This window comes from Diabrotica virgifera, chromosome 9, assembly GCF_917563875.1.
Source record: "Diabrotica virgifera virgifera chromosome 9, PGI_DIABVI_V3a".
Taxonomy (NCBI): Eukaryota; Metazoa; Arthropoda; class Insecta; order Coleoptera; family Chrysomelidae; genus Diabrotica; species Diabrotica virgifera.
The window spans coordinates 158,615,755-158,638,215 of NC_065451.1; the positions used below are offsets into that span (position 1 = coordinate 158,615,755).

Below are 22,461 nucleotides of genomic sequence, written 5' to 3' on the forward strand. Positions count from 1 at the left end.
CACAGATACCGCAGGATTTGTCAAAAGTCATGTTCCACCAATCACAATGCCGACATCAGCGCCTCTGACTAAATGGAAGGAAAATAAATACGATTACATGTTTTTTATTAGAGTGAGCGGGGCATGATGTATTGTGTGTGGTGTGATGGTATTTTGTATTTGTATGTTGTGTTGTCCCGTTGTCCTAGTTTGAGCCACAGATCACCTACCTCCTCTAGATGTTTCACGATAACGCTTTGGTTAAATATGAAAAACAGCGCTCCATGCCGCTTGTATCGGAACTAATTTCAAGCGGGAATTTCAAAATGTAATTTTGGTGGGAAGAAAATGTTAGGTTAAAATATTTGTATAGTTGAAAAAAAAATAATTTGGTTTTAAAATATGCAGATTATTTTTAATTTCAAATATACAAAATACCATTTGGGAAAAAATAAGACATGACAACGTATTTTTATTTATTTATTTAATACCAGCAAAACCACTTTGTATATACTTTTTTACAAATCGTATCTTTACAAATGAAATTATTAATAGTTATCTTCCAAATACTTCTACAAAAGGGTATCTCAAATGATTGAAACATGTGTGCATCTCTACTTGTTGAGGACTTTCAACTAAAACAAAAAATTAATATAATTGATTTGATAATAACCATATTCATTTCACGTAAAATAATTTGTATTAATTATATATTTTCTGTAGGGGTTACTTACTTGGTCTTGGTGTTACATTCGTTTGCTTCCCTACACCACTAACTGTGTTACTTGTTCTCTAATAACAAATACTTGTTGAACTTACCATGCAAATGTAAGCTAGGAATTTGATCTTCCTAGGGATCTTCAAATCACATTCGTTTTGTTTCAAAAACTGTATTTGAATCCATTTTATCTAAATCAGGATTTTTTATTATTGCTAACAATCAGATTATCAGATAAACATTTTTACTGACCTGACATAAAGATAAAAGATAAAGGCATACTGACACCAGGGTTGTTAACAACGCAACTGAATATTTCCGTAGAGGGCGCTTCAAAAATCCGTAGAAATCCGTAGTGCAGAAATCTGACAGAAAATGACACTTGACAGACCAAAAAAAGAAGAAGAATGACACTTGACAGACAAAAAGAAGAAGAATGACACTTGACAGACCAAAAAAGAAGAATGACACTTGACAGACCAAAAAGAAGAAGAATGACACTTGATAGGCCAAAAAAGAAGAAGAATGGCACTTGACAGACCAAGAAAAGAAGAAGAATGACACTTGACAGACCAAAAAGAAGAAGAATGACACTTGAAAGGTCAAAAAAGAAGAAGAATGGCACTTGACAGACCAAAAAAGGAGAAGAATGGTACTTGATAGACCAAAAAAGAAGAAGAATGACACCTTAAGAGTAAAAAAATCCTCATTTTAGCTTCTTGATCATAGAGTTATATATTAGCATAGAGAGAGTGTCTGTCAGAACGAAGTGACGACACCATCTTTTTTATTTGGATTAGTGCTGTTTCACTCTTACGCATAGTAAAGCTGCTACAGTTGTCCTCCTCTTCCGTGCCTATATTCACACTGAATGTCATCATAGATTTTCGATATAATGTGTTAGAAAGAGATGCAGCAAACCAGTCCATGAGATCTTGTCGTCAGGAAGCGCGAAAGGTAGGCTCCCTCTATGTTAATATTTACCTCTATGTTCTTGATGGCTGCAGCTGAAAAATCCGTAGAAATGTGGTCGATATCTGAAAATCCGAAATAATTTCGAAAATCCGTAGATCTACGGAAAAATCCGTAGAGTTAACAACCCTGACTGACACTGACAATGATGACAATTGACAAATTATAATGACACTCAGACTCAGTGATATAGAAGAAATCTTCACTCCAGGTGCATGGCGACATCTCAAAAAACGTATCATTACTAAAAATGACATTTAGTTTAGTATGACCTTGAGATACCTGCGTGAAACATAGAGAGTTAAAAGTGATCTGTGGTTTGAGCCAGTCTTTTTTGGATGTAAAATTATTTTGGAATACATAAAATCAAGTATAATCATTTAATCATTAATCAAATGGAAGTCAAACAAGAAATTAGCGATGAAATTTCTAAAGTAGAAATAGAGTATAATGATTTGGATGATGCCCTTTTGGATGGTTTTAAATGTGAAATTGAGGAGGAGTCCAATAGGCAAAGTAATACCACAGAGAATACTAATGACACTTATGATTCTGAAGACTTAAAGAAATATTCCATAAAAACTGAAGTAGAACAACATGGAAATGAACTTAAACGATTTGAAGAAAATCAAAAAATTGAAGGTTAGTAAGTAACAAAATATTATTTAATAGTTGTAGTACCTTCTTCTTCCTTCTTGTATGTAGGCTTTAAGGCCTGTTCCTTCTTCAATATTAAATTTTCTAAATTGTTTAAATTATCGCACCACCTTTTTCTTGGTCTGCCAATATTTCATCCTCCGTTTGGTGACTTATCTCCTGCTATTCATACTATTCTATCCTCTGCCATTCTACTAATGTATTCGTTCCATTCCTGTTTCAGTTTTGTCACCCATCCATTTATGTCTTCTATATTGCATGATCTTATATTTTCGCTTCTCTCCCTATCCAAACTTTGACCCTAATTGACATAGGCAATTTTTTTTCAGAAAATTCATGCAAAGATACCAGTTTTCCTAATGTCAAAGTGGACTTAGGCTACTGTCAATATTAACTAAGTTATTCAAATTGTTTATAAGCCAAAAATGACTACTATAGTAAAATATTTTTGCAATGGTAAAAAGACTTTTATTGACTTTTTTTAATATATTATAAATATAAGTCTTCGTGTTTCATGTGGTACCTGTAGAATTACTGGGCCTCGATTTTTGACCCTTCGCTTCGTTATCGAACATATTCGTTTCATATACTAAACAGATACGAAGCGAATATGTTCAATAACGAAGCGAAGGGTCAAAAATCGAGGCCCTGGATCGTTATTATCTGAGCAATAATATTGCAAAAAAAGCTCTGTGGGATAAACAAATTGAATAAAATTTAAACTACTTGACGGATCATCTTGAAATTTGTGTACATTATATGTACTGCTTGACTGAACTTTTTATGTAATATCAAAGCCTTAAGTTCATTTTCGCCAAAAGTGTAGCAAAGTTTTGATTTTTGAAGTTTTAGTCTTATTTTGCAATTTCTGAAAAATTCAAAAACTGTCATTTTAAACCTTTGCACTCTAAGGGCCAATTTCTCATATCGAGTTCAACTCCAGTTTAACCTGAACTTTTAATAAACGTCAGTTTAAAGTCAAAATCGTCATTCTCAATTCACGTTCAGCTGATGGCAGTTTAAACTTGAACGATGCTTGAACAGTGGAATTCAGCCGTTCAAAGATTTCAGAACTCAGTTCAGATGATTTCATGGATTACACATGCGTTGTATTAACACGAAATGCTGTCATAAAATATAAATATATCCTATTTTATTATATTAAGACTAACGATAAACGATAACATTATTTTTGTTTTTATAATATTTATTTATAATTATTAAAATGACTATTTGACTATTAGACCAGGGCACATCTGTAAAAATATTAGTACATTTGGACGTTGAGAGGTGACTTAAATTTTTTTGCAGAAATTGCTTAAAAATAACTCAAATAATAATATTTGAGTTATCCTCCCCCTCAATAAGGTCCGGAACATTGTTTAAATAATCAAAATGTCAAAAAATAAAGGAAAAATTCGATTTTTTTCTTGGTTTTTTGATTATAACTTTAAAAGTATTTATTTCCGAGAAAAGTTGTACTGACATAAAAGTTGCGTAACTAAATTTCCTACAATATAGAATTGGTTACAAATTTAAAAAATAGTCACCCTTGTTGCAAAATAGCAATAATTGCGAAAAAATTATACAAAAACAAGTATTGGCATTTTACGTTTTTCAACCATTTATGGTACACTTAGGACCTTCATATTTTACCCAGAAAAGCTTTATGATATAGTAAAACCACACTGTAAATTTCATTAAGATTGGTTTAATAGATTTTGCAAAATAAATTTTGCAATCCAGCTTTCGCAAAAAAAATTCGTTTTTTCAAAATGTTATAGGACTGAAAGTAAAGCAGACAGCAAGTTGAATTTTTTTTTGCGTATAGAAGTGTACTGTACCTTTCATTTGCAATTTGCAAAATTAAAATCGATTAACAACCACGGCGTCAGGATTTTTTTTTAAATAAACATTAATTATTGGTGCTACGCGCAGGACTGCGGATAGTTTGCTCTGATTGGGCATTCCATTGACCTTTGATAATGATTGATACATTTTAATTTTTATTACTTTTCGATATAAATAAATAAATTTGTTTATTGCAAAATAAAAACACATACTCTATCCTTTGAAATAACACTTTTTTTAGCAAAAACTTTCTTTGTTCATATATTTTAATTTAGAGAAAAGTTTATTATACCTATTTAAACATATGCAATTGTTTAAACAATATTTCACAAACAATAAAAATATTAGTTTGATTTTTGTGGAATTAAAATATTAAAATACAACAAAATATAGAGTTAGAAAATAATATATTAAATAAAGATTGGAAGAAATCTTGGTGGAAATCAACTTGTGTGAAACGAACACCGCTGTCCTGCGCGTAGCACCAAAAATTAACGTTTATTTAAAAAATTTCCTGGCGCCGTGGTAACTAATCGATTTTAATTTTGCAAATTGCAAATGAAAGGTACAGTACACTTCTATAAGCAAAAAAAAATTCAACTTGCTATCTGCTTTATTTTCAGTCCTGCAACATTAAAAAAAAATGAATTTTTTGTGCGAAAGCTGGATTGCAAAATTTATTTTGCAAAATCTATTAAACCGATCTTAATGAAATTTACAGTGTGGTTTTACTATATCATAAAGCTTTTCTGGGTAAAATATGAAGGTCCTAAGTGTTGCATAAATGGTTGAAAAACGTAAAATGCCAATACTTGTTTTTGTATAATTTTTTCGCAATTATTGCTATTTTGCAACAAGGGTGACTATTTTTTAAATTTATAACCAGTTCTATATTGCAGAAAATTTAGTTACGCAACTTTTATGTCAGTACAACTTTTCTCAGAAATGAATAGTTTTAAAGTTATAATAAAAAAACCAATAAAAAAATCGAATTTTTCCTTCATATTTTGACATTTTGATTATTTAAACAACGTTCCGGACCATTTTGAGTGGGAGGATAACTCAAATATTATTATTTGAGATATTTTCAAGCAATTTCTGCAAAAAAATTTGAGTCACCTCTCAACGTCCATCTCAAAACAGATGCGCCCTAGACCAGCGGTTCTCAACACCGTGTCGCGACACACTGGTGTGCCGGAAGAACCGATCAGGTGTGTCGCGAGATTTACGAATACGATATTTTTATTTATATTTTTTTACTTGTTAAAATATACCAATCATGCATATTGTTCTTGTTATGTTCTTACGAAATAAAAAATAATATGCTTAATATATTCATCTGTACTTACCTACCACTAGCAAAAATTTGTACATAATATAAGGGTGTCGCGAATCTGTAAGGAGTACGTTAGTGCGTCGCTGAGTAAAAAAGGTTGAGAACCGCTGCCCTAGACTATATAAATACTTAAATTTAACTTTATTCAAAAACAGTATAAAAAAGGTAGTTCAAAATGGCGACAGTTTTTTACCTATTGCCATTTCTCGAAAGCTGAAGAACGTGCACTGACATGAACGTGCAATGAGAAATGCATTCCAAACAAATCCGAAGTTCACCGGTGAACCTGGTTCAACTGAACCATAGATTACCGCAGGTATGAGAAATCGACCCTAAATAAGATATTTAATTACCCTATTTCTGTCTGTAGCGATTTAAGAAAAAACTGCCATTGTTGACCATTATTTGTTAATAAATAAAATTTTCGTCCAAACTGTGACAGGCATTTTGGTATTTATAATGTATTAGGTATGTAGTACCCAAAACACCTATTTACAACCTGGCTGGTCAAGTGTCCCAATAAAAAGCTTATTTCTCTGGACTATAAGTTAACTATTTCAGGTATAGACGACAAAAATACTTTTAAGGCTAATTCAGCACAGGCATGTTGAACCTAGCCTTCATTTATTTGGCATATGAATGAATAAATGAATATTATGTTTGGGACTCGACAGTGTTGCCATACTTACTTTTTTGTTTATTTCTTGTATAGGTAATTTCAATCAATAATCGTTAAATGTACAAGAATAATACTAAGTTTGTAAAAAAAATGTTTAAAATATAAAGATAGAGTCTGAATAAATTATAGAAAAAAAAAGGCTATTTTTGACACTGACGTTATTAATTTCTTTTTTGAAAAGTTCAGTTGTCAGAAGTGACTGGAAATTACTACAAAACCAACGCACCTGCTCATATCCAATATTATTAATAGTAAACAGACATAAAAATAACATAAACCTTACGCCAATCAATAATTATTTATTTGCACCATTATAATGTATTGATAACAAATGAGAAAATTATTTATTGTACAAAATAAAAATATTTTGTAGAAATAAACTTCACAAAATTTTATGAGATTAGTAGACACTCCCACTATTTCTAATAATTCTTCTTTTTTTAATGAAAGATTAAGTTGATTTGAGTTGATTTTAGCAGTTAATAGTGTGAGGTAGGAATTTTTGTGTTGTATGTTTCCTATTCCTAATGTGTCAAAAAAAATCTCGTGAGAGCGAATGTAGTATATCAGTTATTTTAGCTGGAGTTGAATGTTGAATCTTAAGTTTAAGATTGCCTATATTATAGTTATTCCATTTTATCTTTTCCCATATGGCATGATTCATTTTCAAACAAGTTAAATCAAAACATAAAGTGAAATGTACGTCGATGTGTAATAATAATATAATTGATACAAACTGTAAATGCAATAATTAAGAAATGGCTATTATCTTGGTGGACATACAGTAAAACCTCCGTTAACCGAAATAATTGGGGGGAGGCTGTTTCGGATAACAAGAATTTTGGTTAAAAATATCATTGTTTTTTATATTCTTCTTGTATCAAATTACATAGTATTCTTGGTCAAAGTTGGTATTAAAAAATACTATGAGGTAATTTCGTAATGTGTTGTATATTTAATTGCGTTCTTTAGTTCTATTAAAATTTACTTTTTAATGAGTTGGCAGGTTTAAACCAACATGTTTAAAACCTTGGTTTAAATCAACTGGTTTTTTGTCCTCCAAACTGGTGTTTTTATTTAAAAGTTTTACTACAGCTGTCACAAATGAAGGAAATTAAGATAAATAAATTCTTATGTTTTACTTTCGAACTTAGTTATTTTGAATATCATTACGTTTGAAGATATTTTTTTTTGTTATATTAATTTTTTGTGTGTGTAAATAAAAATAAAATTTGTCTTAATCATATTTTTCATTGTTTATGACTATTAAGTATTTTAGATGGGAAATAAGCCACAATTATACCAAAAAAATGAATTTATTAACGTTTCGACGCCCAAGTCGGGTGTCGTTGCCAAAATACAAAATAATACTAAATAAACAAAAATGTTGTTGCTTAGTAAAAATTCTTCTAATAATTTATTTAATCTGACTCATTTATATTGGCAATTCAGACATATATTTTGCATTTTAAGTAGAAGACTTTAAAATGATATTGCCAATATTTGAGTTGCGTTCCTGGGACGACTTTACTAAAAGATAGTTCATTTGATTACATGAAATCAATCCCAACTCAAGAATATCCGTCACAAAAAAATCATAGCATGTGATCTCTCTTTAAAAAGACAACCAAATGCAACGGTGACAGTAAAATTCTCGCGTTAGAGATTCCATAGTAAATCACGAGGGAAAACCAGGAAAAAACCTCGTGATACTATCCTCGTTATACCGGTTCTTTTATAACCGGAAGTAGCAAATAGATGAAAATATTTTCATTAAATAGATGACTCTTCAAAACCCCTTAATTCAAATTTTCATCATTCTGTTGCCTTTAGTTCTCGAGATATTTCTAATAGGCCCTGTATTTGCCTCACCCTGTATACACATACATTATAATATATGTATACGTACAATATTTATTTCGCCGAAGCGATGACGGTCGCCAAATCAATCCTTTTTTCCCCCATCCAAAAATAGGTTTTACATTTATTTTAAATTTAAATAATTCTACACAATTTATACACACATACATTATAATATATGTATACATACATACAATATTTATTTCGCCGAAGCGATGACGGTCGTCAAATCAATCATTCTTCCCCATCCACAAATAGGTTTTACATTTATTTTAAATTTAAATACTTCTACACAATTTATATATATGTTACCGGCAAAGTGTAAAATCAGGCATTGTATAGAATACCTAGGCATTCTATACATTGCCAAAAGTAATCAGGCAAAGTGTGAAATTTTAAACATTTCATACTTTGCCTAGGCATTCTATAGAATGCCTGCTGGAGTTCAGGCAGAGTTAAAAATCTGTCTGTTCCATTGTTTTCGAGTTACAACGTGCTTGCCTCACCTACTCCCCCCGCCCATCACCGCTATTACGCTGCTCTCAGTTCTGTTCCGTCACGCCACAGTATTGTGCTAGGCCTACGCTTCAGTTCTGTTCTGTCGTGCCACTGTATTGTTGCTTGAAAATGTCACAAGTGAACAGTAGTATCAGTAGTTCTAGTGATCGTTTATCGCTAATGAAACTTCGTTTTAGTGCCGAACTTGTAAAAATTCGGAATGCAAGTGCTAAAAATAGTGTTTTTTGACTGAAGACGACTATAAAAAGCTGGTGTTGGAGGTCGAAGATGCCAAGGCCAAGCCTAGAAAGGAACCTCGTCACTACTGGCTACTCAACAGGTATGATGTAATGATCGTAGAAAATGTGCAAAAACTAATACACCCATTAAAACAAGGAGACAGTGTTGTAAAATTTTATGTCCACGATTCAGATTTATTTACTGTTCTCCATGAAGCTCATGTAGTTATTGGTCATGGTGGAAGAGATCGAATGTTAAAAGAGCTAGATATTAAGTACAAAAATGTTACACGTCATGATGTTGAGCTATATATTAGTTTGTGTGAGCCATGTCAGAAGAAACAAAAGGGTTCGAAAAGAGGAGTGGTAGTAAAGCCCCTGATTTCATCAGAATTTAATTCTCGTTGTCAAGTAGATTTGATTGATTTCCAGTCACAGCCCGACAGGGAGTTTAAGTTCATAATGGTCTATCAGGATCATTTGACAAAATTTGTGATTCTTAAGCCTCTCAAAACTAAAACCGCTGAGGAAGTAGCATATCACCTAGTTGATATTTTTACTCTCATTGGAGCACCAAGTATATTGCAGTCAGACAATGGAAGGGAGTTTGCAAACAAAATAGTTTACAATTTAAAAGATTATTGGCCTACGTTAAAAATCGTTCATGGCAAACCACGTCATTCTCAAAGTCAGGGTAGTGTAGAACGTGCAAACCAAGATATTGAAAACATGATTTCGACTTGGATGCAAGATGAAAAAACTGACCGTTGGAGTGAGGGATTGAGATTTGTGCAACTTATGAAAAATAGAGCTTTACATTCAGGAATCAAAAGAACGCCCTATGAGGCTCTCTTCGGCTGTAAAGTAAAGGTCGGTCTTACAACATCTTCTCTGCCTCGAGACATTTTGGTTTCCATTAACAGCGAACAAGATTTGGAAAGAGTGGTTAATAACATGCACACAACAGAAACACAAACAATGTCAAGTCTAGAACCTCCACTCCAAACCGATCATAACACTTCAGAAGTTAATGAGGCAACCGTTGATGTCTCGGTCAGTTCTAGCCTTCTACAAATGTGTAGCGTTTGTTTGCAGCAAACTAATGAGAAACAAAACTGCACAAAATGTTTAGCGGACATACATATTTCATGTGGCCATTCAATTCAGGGGTGTGATGATACTGAAAAAACCCTGTTGTGTGTCCCTTGTTTTAATTCGGAAAATATTGATAAAGAGAGGAAGAGGTCAAAAGCTTGTCTTGAAAAACAAGCTAAGAAAATGAAAGCTAATTCCGATAAAAAGTTTCCCCCCGTCACCAAAGGAGTCACTGTTCGTGTTCCAATTCCTGACGTTGACAAAGGAAAAGGTGACTTGAGAAATATTCTGGCAGTGGTCATGGATACGACAGAAGATGGGTTTTACAAATTAGGGACCGCCAACGGAGTTTTGAAACAACTGTACGCAAGGTCACAGTTTACAGTTTGCAAAAAAAGCCTAGTTCGAGTAGAAGACGTGCCTGATCAAGAAACAGGACTTCGTACCGTTGCAACAGCTCAGTCAACAGGAAGCGGCCATGGATTTGTGAGATGCACTTGCAAAACTAAATGTCAAACCAAACAATGTGCTTGTGTTAAAAACAATCGAAAATGCAACTCGAAGTGCCATAGTTCTCTTTCCTGCTGTAACAAGTAATTTCTTAAATTAATATTTCACTTTTAAATTTTACTCTAGTAAAATGTGAGGATTTTCAGATCCTATGTTTAATACATTTCATGTTTGTTATTTGCAATAAACAATTTTTAACAATGTTGTTCATTTTATACTTTGCCTGCAAAACTTTCGACATTCTATATAATGCCTAGGCATTATACACAATGCCTAGGCAAAGTTTGTACAATTGTTAAGAAATGAGTTTATTTCATACTTTGCCTGGATTCACTCGGCAATGTATACAATGCCTAGGTATTCCATACAATGCCTGAATTGTACACATTGCCGGTAACATATATATATACATACATATTTATAATATATACGTACAATATTTATTTCGCCGAAGCGATGACGGTCGCGATGTCGGTCGCAATGACGGTCGCGAATTCAATGCTTTTACCCCCAAAAAGTGCGATGACGGTCGCAATGACGGTCGCAATTCGATGCTTTTACCCCATCCAAAAAGTGCGCAACGTCCCTAAAGAAGTTTTCACTTCAAAAAGTGATTAAAAAATTTCCAAATTTTGATTGGTTTTTGAAGAATTTATCTAATAAAACAGGCGACTTGACCTTCATTACGAAACTTGCTTGTAACATTTTAACACTAAATTATAATTTTAAGTTAATAACATTATTTATTGTAATTTTTTAATAAAGGTATTTTGATTTTTGTCTGTCTGTCGGTCAGACGGCTCAGTGGGCTGAGAGGCGCTCGATCTACAAATATAGCGGATTTACAATAGATATTCGAGCCCCAGCCCGTTCATTTGAAAAATTAAAAGGCCAGTGTCATAGCATAAAATTCTATAGAATGTACGACTTGGTCTGGAATAAACCTTTGTCTGATGGGCCTATGGAGGAGCGTTACGGCAAGGGATAAGGGCTTGCGGCTTGTTGATACTCCTCCATAGATCCCTACCGAAGGACGTTGGCGCCTAATAACGGTGTATATATTATACAGGGTGTCCCGAAAAGATTGGTCATAAATTATACCACAGATTCTGGGGTCAAAAATAGGTTGATTGAACCTCACTTACCTATATACAAAAGTGCACACAAAAAAAGTTATAGCTCTTTGAAGTTAAAAAATGAAAATCGCTTTTTTTCATATATCGAAAACTCTTAGAGATTTTTCATTGAAAATGGACACGTGGTATTCTTATGGCAGTAACATCTTTTAAAAAAATTAAAGTGAAATTTGTGCACCCCATAAAAATTTTATGGGGGTTTAGTTCCCTTAAACCCCCCCAAACTTTTGTGTACGTTCCAATTATACTATTATTGTGGCACAATTAGTTAAACGCAATGCTTTTAAAACTTTTTTGCCTCTTAGTACTTTTTCGATAAGACAGTGTTTATCGAGATATTTTGAATATTTGTCGAATCCACCACATATTTGTATATGGTTAAGTTCGATTATAGAGACCTGTTAATAATCTGAAAATTTATTTATAATTTACATTAATAGGTAAATTTTGAAAAAGAAGCCACATCTCGATAAAAGGTGACTTATCAAAAAAAGACTGAGGCAAAAGAGTTTTAAAAACACTGTGTTTAACTAATGGTACCACAATAATAGTTTGATTGGAACGTACACAAACATTTGGGGGTTTAAAGGAACAAAACCCCCATACAATTTTTGTGTAAATATATTAAAAAAGAAGCCGCATCTCGATAAAAAATAGCTTCTAGAAAAAATACTAAGAGGCAAAAAAGTTTTAAAAACGTTGTGTTTAACTAATGGTACCACAATATTGAATTAATTGGAACGTACACAAAAGTTTGGGGGGTTTAAGGGAACAAAACCCTCATTAAAATTTTATGTTGTGGACGAATTTCACTATTATTTTGTTATAAGATATTCCGGCCATAAGAATAATAAACGTCCATTTTCAATAAAATATCTCTAATAGTTTTCGATATATTGAAAAAAATCAATTTTCATTTTGTAAGTTCAACGGGCTGTAACTTTTTATGAGCACATTTGTACTAAGGTAAGTTAGGTTCAATCGAACTATTTTTGACCCCAAAATGTGTGGTATAATTTATGACCAATCTTTTCGGGACACCCTGTATATTTTGATTTTTACAATTTGACGTCACTCAAAAAATTTTACCTAGGAAGATAGGGCTCAAGGGGAGGCCCACGATGTTATCTATTTTTATATATCTTAATATGTGTGCATCCCCAATACTTTACACCAGGCGCCGCCACTGCCCTTCTATCATTTACTAGTTCTGCTGATTATTTCGTCGATTTCGTTCATTTTCCTTTTCACTCAAACAATTATATAATAAACTCTAACAAGAAGTAAAACCACTTCTATGTAAATTGGTATATTTATTAAAACTTAAAAATCCCAATGGATTGAATAAAATATGTCCAATTCAGAACGTTTTCAGACCTATCGGTCCATCATCAGTGAATCTACAATAAAATAAGTAATCCCACTATTAGAATTGAAAGATGGTTGAAATTTTTAAAAAGCTAAAAAATGTGGTTAGATTACTTACGTGCATACTTGCTAAATAGCCCCAGAACCAAACAATGGTTGAATTTAAAATTCAGTTTACATTATTTAAAAATAATATTAAACAGGCTAAACGCCGATGTTAAAGGATATAGCCTATGGGAACATGGTGAAACCCTACCAAAACCTCAATCAACCATCTTAGGCCAACTTTGACTATAAAGTGTCACAAGTGTGTAAGGAACTGTTTGAAGTGACATTGACAGTAGAGAAAAAGGTAGTCGATTTTCAAAGTTAATTAACCAAAAGGTCATGACCCACAACAAATGATAAAAATTTTTATAATCTGAAAATGTCTAACATTTTAAATCTATTGGTTTTTGAAAAGAAATTGTTATATACAAAATTAATTTAGAATATAAGATTATTTATATTGACTGTATACTATAACATTAGATTGATCAAATTGATAGAAAGAAAGTTAAGCTGCTGTCAATAATGATAAAAAAGATAAAAAAATAAAAATAGATGAAGGTGAGAGAAGAGAAAGAATGAGTATTAGTTGGAATGTTATTGTACAAAATGAATAAATTGGTAGGCAATTTAATCTAGTCTATATTGTATTGGTGGTTGTATATGTAAAAGGAAAATATTGTTATTTAAAAATAAATGCAAATTTTTGTAAATAATGGATTTGAGTTAGGATACAGTCAAATAATTAAAAGTGTGTAATATGTGAATGAATTGTAATTATTATGAGATGTTTTATTTTTTAATTTTATTTCAAAAGTTTTGAGAGAATTCTTGTGACAAAGTGAGGGTATGTGAAGTTAGAGATTAAGAAAAGTATGATTATAGCTGTTAAGTCCAGTGGATACAAGAATGAAATTAAAATGAAAATAATATTGAAAGTGTACTGAATAAAATAAAACCAAAGTAAGAAAAAGAATATTGATATAATTTAATTGTAATGATAATGGATTTGAATGTGAGAACTGAAATTAAGTGATGATATGTTAGTTGGAGAGGTAAAAAATTTTTTCTACTTGGAAAAAGTCAAAGACAAAAAGTAGAGGGCTGTGGTGTAAGGTATGTCCAACTAACATCTCATCACTTAATTTCAGTTCTCACATTCAGATCCATTATCATTACAATTAAATTATATCAATATTCTTTTTCTTACTTTGGTTTTATTTTATTCAGTATACTTTCAATATTATTTTCATTTTAATTTCATTCTTGTATCAACTGGACTTAACAGCTATAATCATACTTTTCTTTATCTCTAACTTCACATACCCTCACTTTGTCACAAGAATTCTCTCAAAACTTTTGAAATAAAATTAAAAAATAAAACATCTCATAATAATTACAATTCATTCACATATTACACACTTTTAATTATTTGACTGTATCCTAACTCAAATCCATTATTTACAAAAATTTGCATTTATTTTTAAATAACAATATTTTCCTTTTACATATACAACCACCAATACAATATAGACTAGATTAAATTGCCTACCAATTTATTCATTTTGTACAATAACATTCCAACTAATACTTATTCCTTCTCTTCTCTCACCTTCATCTATTTTTATTTTTTTATCTTTTTTATCATTATTGACAGCAGCTTAACTTTCTTTCTATCAATTTGATCAATCTAATGTTATAGTATACAGTCAATATAAATAATCTTATATTCTAAATTAATTTTGTATATCACAATTTCTTTTCAAAAACCAATAGATTTAAAATGTTAGACATTTTCAGATTATAAAAATTTTTATCATTTGTTGTGGGTCATGACCTTTTGGTTAATTAACTTTGAAAATCGACTACCTTTTTCTCTACTGTCAATGTCACTTCAAACAGTTCCTTACACACTTGTGACACTTTATAGTCAAAGTTGGCCTAAGATGGTTGATTGAGGTTTTGGTAGGGTTTCACCATGTTCCCATAGGCTATATCTTTTAACATCGGCGTTTAGCCTGTTTAATATTATTTTTAAATAATGTAAACTGAATTTTAAATTCAACCATTGTTTGGTTCTGGGGCTATTTAGCAAGTATGCACGTAAGTAATCTAACCACATTTTTTAGCTTTTTAAAAATTTCAACCATCTTTCAATTCTAATAGTGGGATTACTTATTTTATTGTAGATTCACTGATGATGGACCGATAGGTCTGAAAACGTTCTGAATTGGACATATTTTATTCAATCCATTGGGATTTTTAAGTTTTAATAAATATACCAATTTACATAGAAGTGGTTTTACTTCTTGTTAGAGTTTTTTAACTATATGGTATACAGCCAACCTAGGGAACTTCCCTTCTAGTTAATTATATAATAGTTGGTTTGTATTTTAGGTTTACATCTCCAAGATGAAAACAAAATGGAAATCATGGAGAAACTCATTGAACATTCAACTTACGAAGGAAATGATATGAGTCAACACGCTGAAGGAAAAAGTTTACATAAAAATACAAAAGTTGTGACTGAAAAACGACGTTATAAATGTGAAATTTGTTTTAAGCAATTTGGCCAAGCAAGTTATTTGAAAATACATTTGAGAATACACACTGGAGAAAAACCATACAAGTGCAAGATTTGTTTTAAGCAATTTACTACAGCAAGTGATTTGAAAAAGCATAATAGAGTGCACACTGGAGAAAAACCGCACAAGTGTGAAATCTGTTTTAAGCAATTTACTTCAATAAGTAATTTGAAAATACACTTAAGAGTGCACACTGGAGAAAAACCGTACAAGTGTGAAATTTGTTTTAAACAATTTAGTGAATCAGCGACTTTAAAAACACATTTGAGAGTGCACACTGGAGAAAAACCTCATAAGTGTGAAATTTGTTTTAAGCAATTTAGTGAAGCAGGGACTTTGAAAAAACATTTGAGAGTGCACACTGGAGAAAAACCATATAAGTGCGAGATTTGTTTTAAGAAATTTGCTGAAAAATATAGTTTGAAAGTTCATTTGAGAATGCACACTGGAGAAAATCCCCACAAGTGTGAAACTTGTTTTAAACAATTTAGGGAAGCACGTAATTTCAGAAAACATTTAAGAGTGCACACTGGAGAAAAACCGCACAAGTGTGAAATTTGTTTACAGCAATTTAGTGCAGCAGGAAATTTGAAAAAACATTTGAAAGTACACACTGGAGAAAAATCTCATAAGTGTGAAATTTGTTTTAAACAGTTTACTACAACAAGTGAATTGAAAAGACACAATAGAGTGCACACTGGAGAAAAACCGCACAAGTGTGAAATTTGTTTTAAACAATTTAGTGAATTAGGGACTTTAAAAAATCATTTGAGAGTGCACACTGGAGAAAAACCTCATAAGTGTGAAATTTGTTTTAAACAGTTTATTCAAAGCAGTTCTTTGAAAAGACACAATAGAGTGCACACTGGAGAAAAACCGCACAAGTGTGAAATTTGTTTTGAACAATTTAGTGAAGCAGTGACTTTGAAAAAACATTTGAGAGTACACACAGAAGAAAAATCGTAAAAGTGTGAAATTTATTTTAAGGTACTAGTACACTTTAGAAGACCAAAAGTAAGCATTTTTTTCAAGATTTTTTTCTTAGAACCTTTATTAAAAATGAACATAAAACTTTTTACATGTTAATATGTAACTCTTACAGAGTACAAAAAAACATTTTTTTTCATTTCTTCTTGATGTGCCTATCCGTGACGAATGTTGGCGATCATCATGACAATCTTCACTTTATCTGCAGCAACGCGGAAAAGCTGCACAGATGTTGTGTTGAACCAGGTTCTGAGGTTCTTTAACCAGGATGTTCTTCTTCCTGGACCTTTCATTTATGCACGTACACAGGCGCGGATCTAGAAATTAATAATAGGGGGGGGGCCAGATTTACTGAAAATATTATTATCATCCATATTTAGCCATAGGTCTCACGTTCCCTGTAAAGCTCTGACCACAGTGCTGTTCCAGTATAGCTTGTAGTTGTCGTTTTCAAGCATTCTGCCAGCGACGTATTGATAACAATGAAGGTGGTTGGTTTGGAGACGTCCCAGTTTATTGGCTAGTTCCTGGTGCATAATATTTCCTACTGAGTCATGGCATTCTTTATAATCGGTATCGACTATCAGCTGGTAGCCCGCTGTAAGATGTTGGATAGCTTCTTTTTGCTTGACATCCATATCGGTATTTGTCATTTTGGACTTGAGCGTCTTTAATTACATATTTCTGGCAATTTTTAGTTGGAATAACCTGATCTTGAACAGCCAGTAGTAGGCAACCCTCTGTTTCGACAAATATCCTGAAGTCAACCAATAGTTCGACAATATACTGCATATTTTTGACTGATCTTATTGAGATGTCGGCCATGCAGAGGTTTACTCATCCAGGTTAGCATTTTTTTTTTTCTGACTTAAAAAGGTGGTTTATGCTCATTGCTTGTTCCATCAGTTTAAGCAGCGCTGTTTCATTTACTGAGCAAATTGCGCTATTTGAAGTAGATGGTAGTGCCGCGATAATGTTATTCTCTCTACTGCACTGAGTGGATGATATTTTTGTGTTTTTGCAAGAAGTGTTCTTGTTGTCTGCTGAAGAGTTTCTATATCCGTTCTTGACCATTTTATAACTCACACGGCTCTTACTTCCTCTAAGGGGAAAATTCACTCATCCCAGATACGTACGGCATCAAAAGGATTGAGCTCTAGTGGCGCTCTTTCCGTGCTATCGAGTCCTAGGTGACTTGATATGCTGGAGTATAATTTTCGTGTATTTAAAAAGTGGTACAGCTTTCAATATAGTCTATCTATAGAGATGTTCATTCAGACCCAACTATTTTATTAGTATTTGTTTATATGTTATATGTATTTATTCCGGTAATAGAGAGAATAATAGGTATTGTCTGGTACTTCCAAATCTACGTAGTTGGCGATCTTTTCGTTGTATTTGACACTCAGATTATTTTTGTTAGGTATAACCACATCAATTGTTGTTTGTGTCATGAATTTATTAACTAATATGAAATATGTTCCATTATTTGACAATGTTTGATCTGTAATCCCAGCTTTGTAATTGTCATTCCCAAGGAACGTATTGATAATATGGGAGATGCAGGAGTCCCACTTTGATAGCTATCTCTTAATGAATGATCTTTCCTACTGAGTCATGCCGTTCCATATATTCAGTTGCAGCAAACGCAAAAAGTAATAATTGCATAAAGTTAATACATAATTCAAATAAAGCATTCTGCATAAAATAGTTACACAAATTGATAATTTATAGCAGTAATGTTCCTTTGCTGAAGTCGGGTTAATTGTAAAACTGTAAAAAAATAAGAGACTGAATGCAATAGGGGGTTCCATGGACCCATTGACCCCCCTCTGTATCCGCGCCTGCACGTACATACACTAATATTTTAGAGGGCGACAAAGTCGAGGCCTCGAAAAAAGATGGCGGATAGTTAATCTCAAGATTGGGATCTCTGAAACAAAAAACTTGGAATTTGAAAAAGGAATGTTTCTTGCGTGACAATTTACCACAATTTGGCCAAAAAATAAAAAATAAATATTTGTTAACCGTGAAAAGCTGAAGAAAAAAGGGCGATTTTTTCACAAAAATTTTTCACATTTCTATAAAAAATTTTTATGCCGAATTTTCTACTAACGGTGGTAAATTGTCATGTAAGAAACCTTTCTTTTTCAAATGCCATACGATTTTTTTGTTTTAAAAATTCCAATCCTGATATTAACTCTCCGCCATCGGAACTACTTTTTTTCGAGGCCTCGACTTTGGCGCCCTCTACAGTATTAGTGTAGGTGCATAAATAAAAAAATAAAAATGCTTATTTTTGGTCTTCTAAAGTGTACTAGTACCTTAAACAGTTTAATTAATGAAGCATTTCATTTGAACAATCATTTGAAAGTACACACAGTAGAGAAACCTTACCGGACATCTTGGATATTAGTGCACCCTATGTAACGCACAGCTGAATCTTATGTTTGTGAGTCACAGTGTTGCCATGCCATTTCTTTCATAATTTCAATCAATGTTAAATGTACCTTCAAGAATAATAGAATAAGAACGTTTACTTCTCCGTCATTACACTGGGTAGAATGACAAATGAGGTGTCAAATGAAAGCTTATAATCCAAGGATAGTACTAAATGTTAGAAATTAGACCTAGATTGTCTGTCCCTCCAAAAATAAGCGTTATATTGGAGATTTCTAAGGTCGACATGAAAAGTTGCAAAGTTGCACTATTTTTTTTTCTATAAAACATTTTGATTTAAAACTTACCAGAAAACTTCTTTGTACTCTTTACTTTCAAATAAACGTAATTAAGAAGCTAAATTTTAAACTTCGACGCACAATTTTTGCGATTAAACTTTGCAATGCAAAAATCCGCACCTTTTTCTTTGAAAAATTCATAACCTTTATCATGATAAGAATAAAAACTTGAAGCAGGTACCCTTGTCTTCAGAAATGTTAGAGCTATATACTGTAAAAATTTCAGAAAAAAAATTAAAATGGAACGGAGTTGTAGCGAGGTAAACGCAAAAAACGTGATTTCATTTTTTATTTTTAGGTTAAAATTGCGATTTTAACAATGTTCCCCACATAAAATTCAAAATAAACCTCATTTTCGTTTTCAGCACCCTCGAAAATATAAAGTATGAATAAAATTAGCCATTCACCCCTCCGTGGCCAGTATCTCGAAAACTAAGCGCTTTTTTGAGGGTGTCCTGCTCGTGTATAATATCACAAAAAATTGTAACGTGATAGTATGAAAAAATAGAGGATACGGCAACGGTGTTACAAGTGATGATCGGATCCAATGCCAAAATCTACAAAGACATATTAGGGTGCACTAATATCCAAGATGTCCACCTTACCTTAATCATGGCAGTAATTTGGAAATACACTAGAGAGCACCCTGAGGAAAAACCTCACAAGGGTGAAATATGTTTTAAACAATTTAGTGAAGCAGGGACTTTGAAAAAACGTATGAAAGTGCACACCAGTGGAGTGCTGGCCATATAAATGAATCGGTGTAATCACCGAGAGGCTGCGGATTCTTGAGGTCGGTCAAATAAGTTTTTTTCACAAAAATTTTTAGATATAACCAAATTTTTTTTTATTTGTAATGGAATGATATTAACAAAACATTTCAAAAAAATTAAATCTGTTTTAATTGTGAAATGCAGTTAAATAAATGAATGACTACTCTTTTTTTTTAAATATATTGATTTTTAACCGTAACTTTTTTATGTTTTATCTTAAAAAGTTTAGTTAAAAATAATTTTGAAGGATTTGACAATGTCTATAAGCCTATTAATATTAAATCTTTTTAGAATCCTCAGTCGCAAAAAGAGGTGACTTTGAAAGGGTTGGTAAAGGTGGTAAAGCTCATTCAATTTTTGCCGTAAAAAATTTTTTTGAAAACCAGTTTCTTGGGAATTAAATAAGCTACAATTTCATATTTAAACATTGTTTCGTATCTCTGATGCTAATCTTGCTATTCTGAAGAAAAGACCATTTTTTTTCCAAATAACAAAAATTCGTTATTCGCTTTTAACTCCATTTTTTTAAAAACTAAACATTCTAAGCCGGTCAACCTTCTAGAACCTATTAATAGTACATAAATAAAAAGACCAAATAAGGTTAATGACTAATTTTGATTAGGGTGGTGATTAGGGGGTTGCTTGCGATCACTTTTTCGCTGAAAAAAATGGGGACTGACATTCTGTTCATTATAAGTCACAATTTTTGAGCTAGAGACTTTTTTATTTCTCGAGATAGATATTTTTAAGTACTTTAAATTAGTTTGAACAAGTTGTCCTCGCAAAATGCATAGTTTTCCCGTCTTTTGATTTTAAAACTACAATATTTAGCATTTTTGACTAAGAAGAGCCAACATATAATAAAGTATAGCTCGATTACTATTAGTCTTAAAGAAAATTAAAAAAAAAAACAGTTTTGTTTATTTTTTCTATATGTACATTTTTGTTAAGTAAAGTTGTTTTGATAAAACGAAAACTTTTGGAGTTATTAGCAGAAAACTTATTAAAAACATGATTTTTTCGGCATAAAAATAACACTTTCGATAGCGAATAAATCGAAAACTATCAATTTTATCAAAAAAATGTATAAAACGTTTTTTGCTTAAAATGAATGTTTTTACTAACTTTTACAATTAAAATATAATAAAACATTTCCACGCCCCAGATGGGGTAGCAACCACCCCCATGGCAAAAGCGCATTCGCGTTGATATAGATTTTGATCCTTGGACTATCCACTATTTATTCTCAAATTTTCAAGCAAATTGATCCGTTCTGTAAAAATTTAAGCTTCATTACTTGGACTATAAGTACAACAATGTACAACTTATATCAGTGTGATTATCCAAATTTAAATATAGTACATAAGCATTTATTAATTCTTTCAATAACCCAAGTATCTTGGGAAAGAAGCTTTTAAACGGTGAAATAAAATTACGTGCATCGGCCCACTTAAACCTGTTGACTGATTTAAGTGATTTTTTGAACATGTTATAGCCTGATTCTTTAACAATACCACTGTAATAATGTTGTTGCTAAACAGGTAAATTTTCATTATATACCGTGTTAACAATTGAGTTAACCAAGTGTCCAAAAATCTTGAAAAGATCTTGGATTAGAGATGTACAAACACAGGTGCAGGATCGTAAATAGAAGAGCTCTTGCTTTAATATCAAAATATCAATATTGTGCCTCAAAAGAAATACTGTAGATGGCAAAGGTACTAAAGAGAAAAATGAGCTGACATGTAATTCCACTAAAGCTAAAGATAAATTAAAAAGAACGTATAACTAGGACAATTGTATATTGTAAATGAGAAAAACAAAATAATAGTGAACAAGAGTACAAAAAATATATAGTTAAATGAAAAAACCTGAAAACCCTACTCTAGCTGAACTTTAGAAATAAATATAACAATAACTTAACTTACAAACTTACAGATGTTGACTAGTCCGTGACAAACTTACTAAAATAAAAACGAAAAAAAAAAGTTCGTCTTTAAATCCCAAAGGGTGTGGAGAGTGAAGGGTGAGGTTGTCCAATCTGAGAATTTTCACTATAATTCTTGGAGTATCTGGAGTCAGGTGGTAAAATATTGCGTTATCTTGAGAACAAAAACTTGAAGAAACGAAGTATTGCTTCTGATCAGTAAAAAACTATTATTTTACATAAAGTAATATGTAAAACTTGGATAGAAACAAAGTATTGTTTCTTGTGAGTGCAAACTTTTAGAAACAACGTGTGTCTTCAAGAGAAAAAATTCATCTAACTTTTTTCTAATTTTCTGACTTTTCTTGTTGAAGTTTTTTGTGACAGTCCAGAGCACGGTGAATTGTTTTCATGTCCTTACACATTGTCACTTATTGCTAATCTTAAACTATACTTACAAATATATTATAATGGCAAATTGACATTAAAGAAAATGGAACTTGAC

At 31.9% G+C, this 22,461-nt stretch overlaps 1 protein-coding gene and 1 long non-coding RNA gene across 4 annotated transcripts in view; one reads left to right on the plus strand and one right to left on the minus strand.

The window, feature by feature from the left end:
- Nucleotides 1–445: 445 nt before the first annotated feature.
- Nucleotides 446–795, minus strand: LOC126891766 (uncharacterized). The gene is made up of 2 exons (XR_007700551.1): nucleotides 714–795; nucleotides 446–614 (listed from the first exon to the last, which is right to left on the minus strand). It is a non-coding gene; the product is annotated as an uncharacterized LOC126891766 (long non-coding RNA).
- Nucleotides 796–1,824: 1,029 nt separating this feature from the next.
- The window catches only part of LOC126891748 (zinc finger protein 664-like), a 56,649-nt gene continuing 36,012 nt past the window's right edge, over nucleotides 1,825–22,461 (plus strand). Inside the window, exons 1-2 of one of the 3 annotated variants that reach the window (XM_050661036.1) lie at nucleotides 1,825–2,311; nucleotides 15,344–16,518. In XM_050661036.1, the coding sequence (XP_050516993.1) occupies nucleotides 2,065–2,311; nucleotides 15,344–16,497 (1,401 nt within the window). In that variant the 5' untranslated portion in view covers nucleotides 1,825–2,064 and the 3' untranslated portion in view covers nucleotides 16,498–16,518. Of the gene's footprint in view, nucleotides 2,312–15,343; nucleotides 16,519–22,461 lie in introns of those variants that run through there. The other 2 variants (XM_050661035.1, XM_050661037.1) reach the window with 2 other exon arrangements.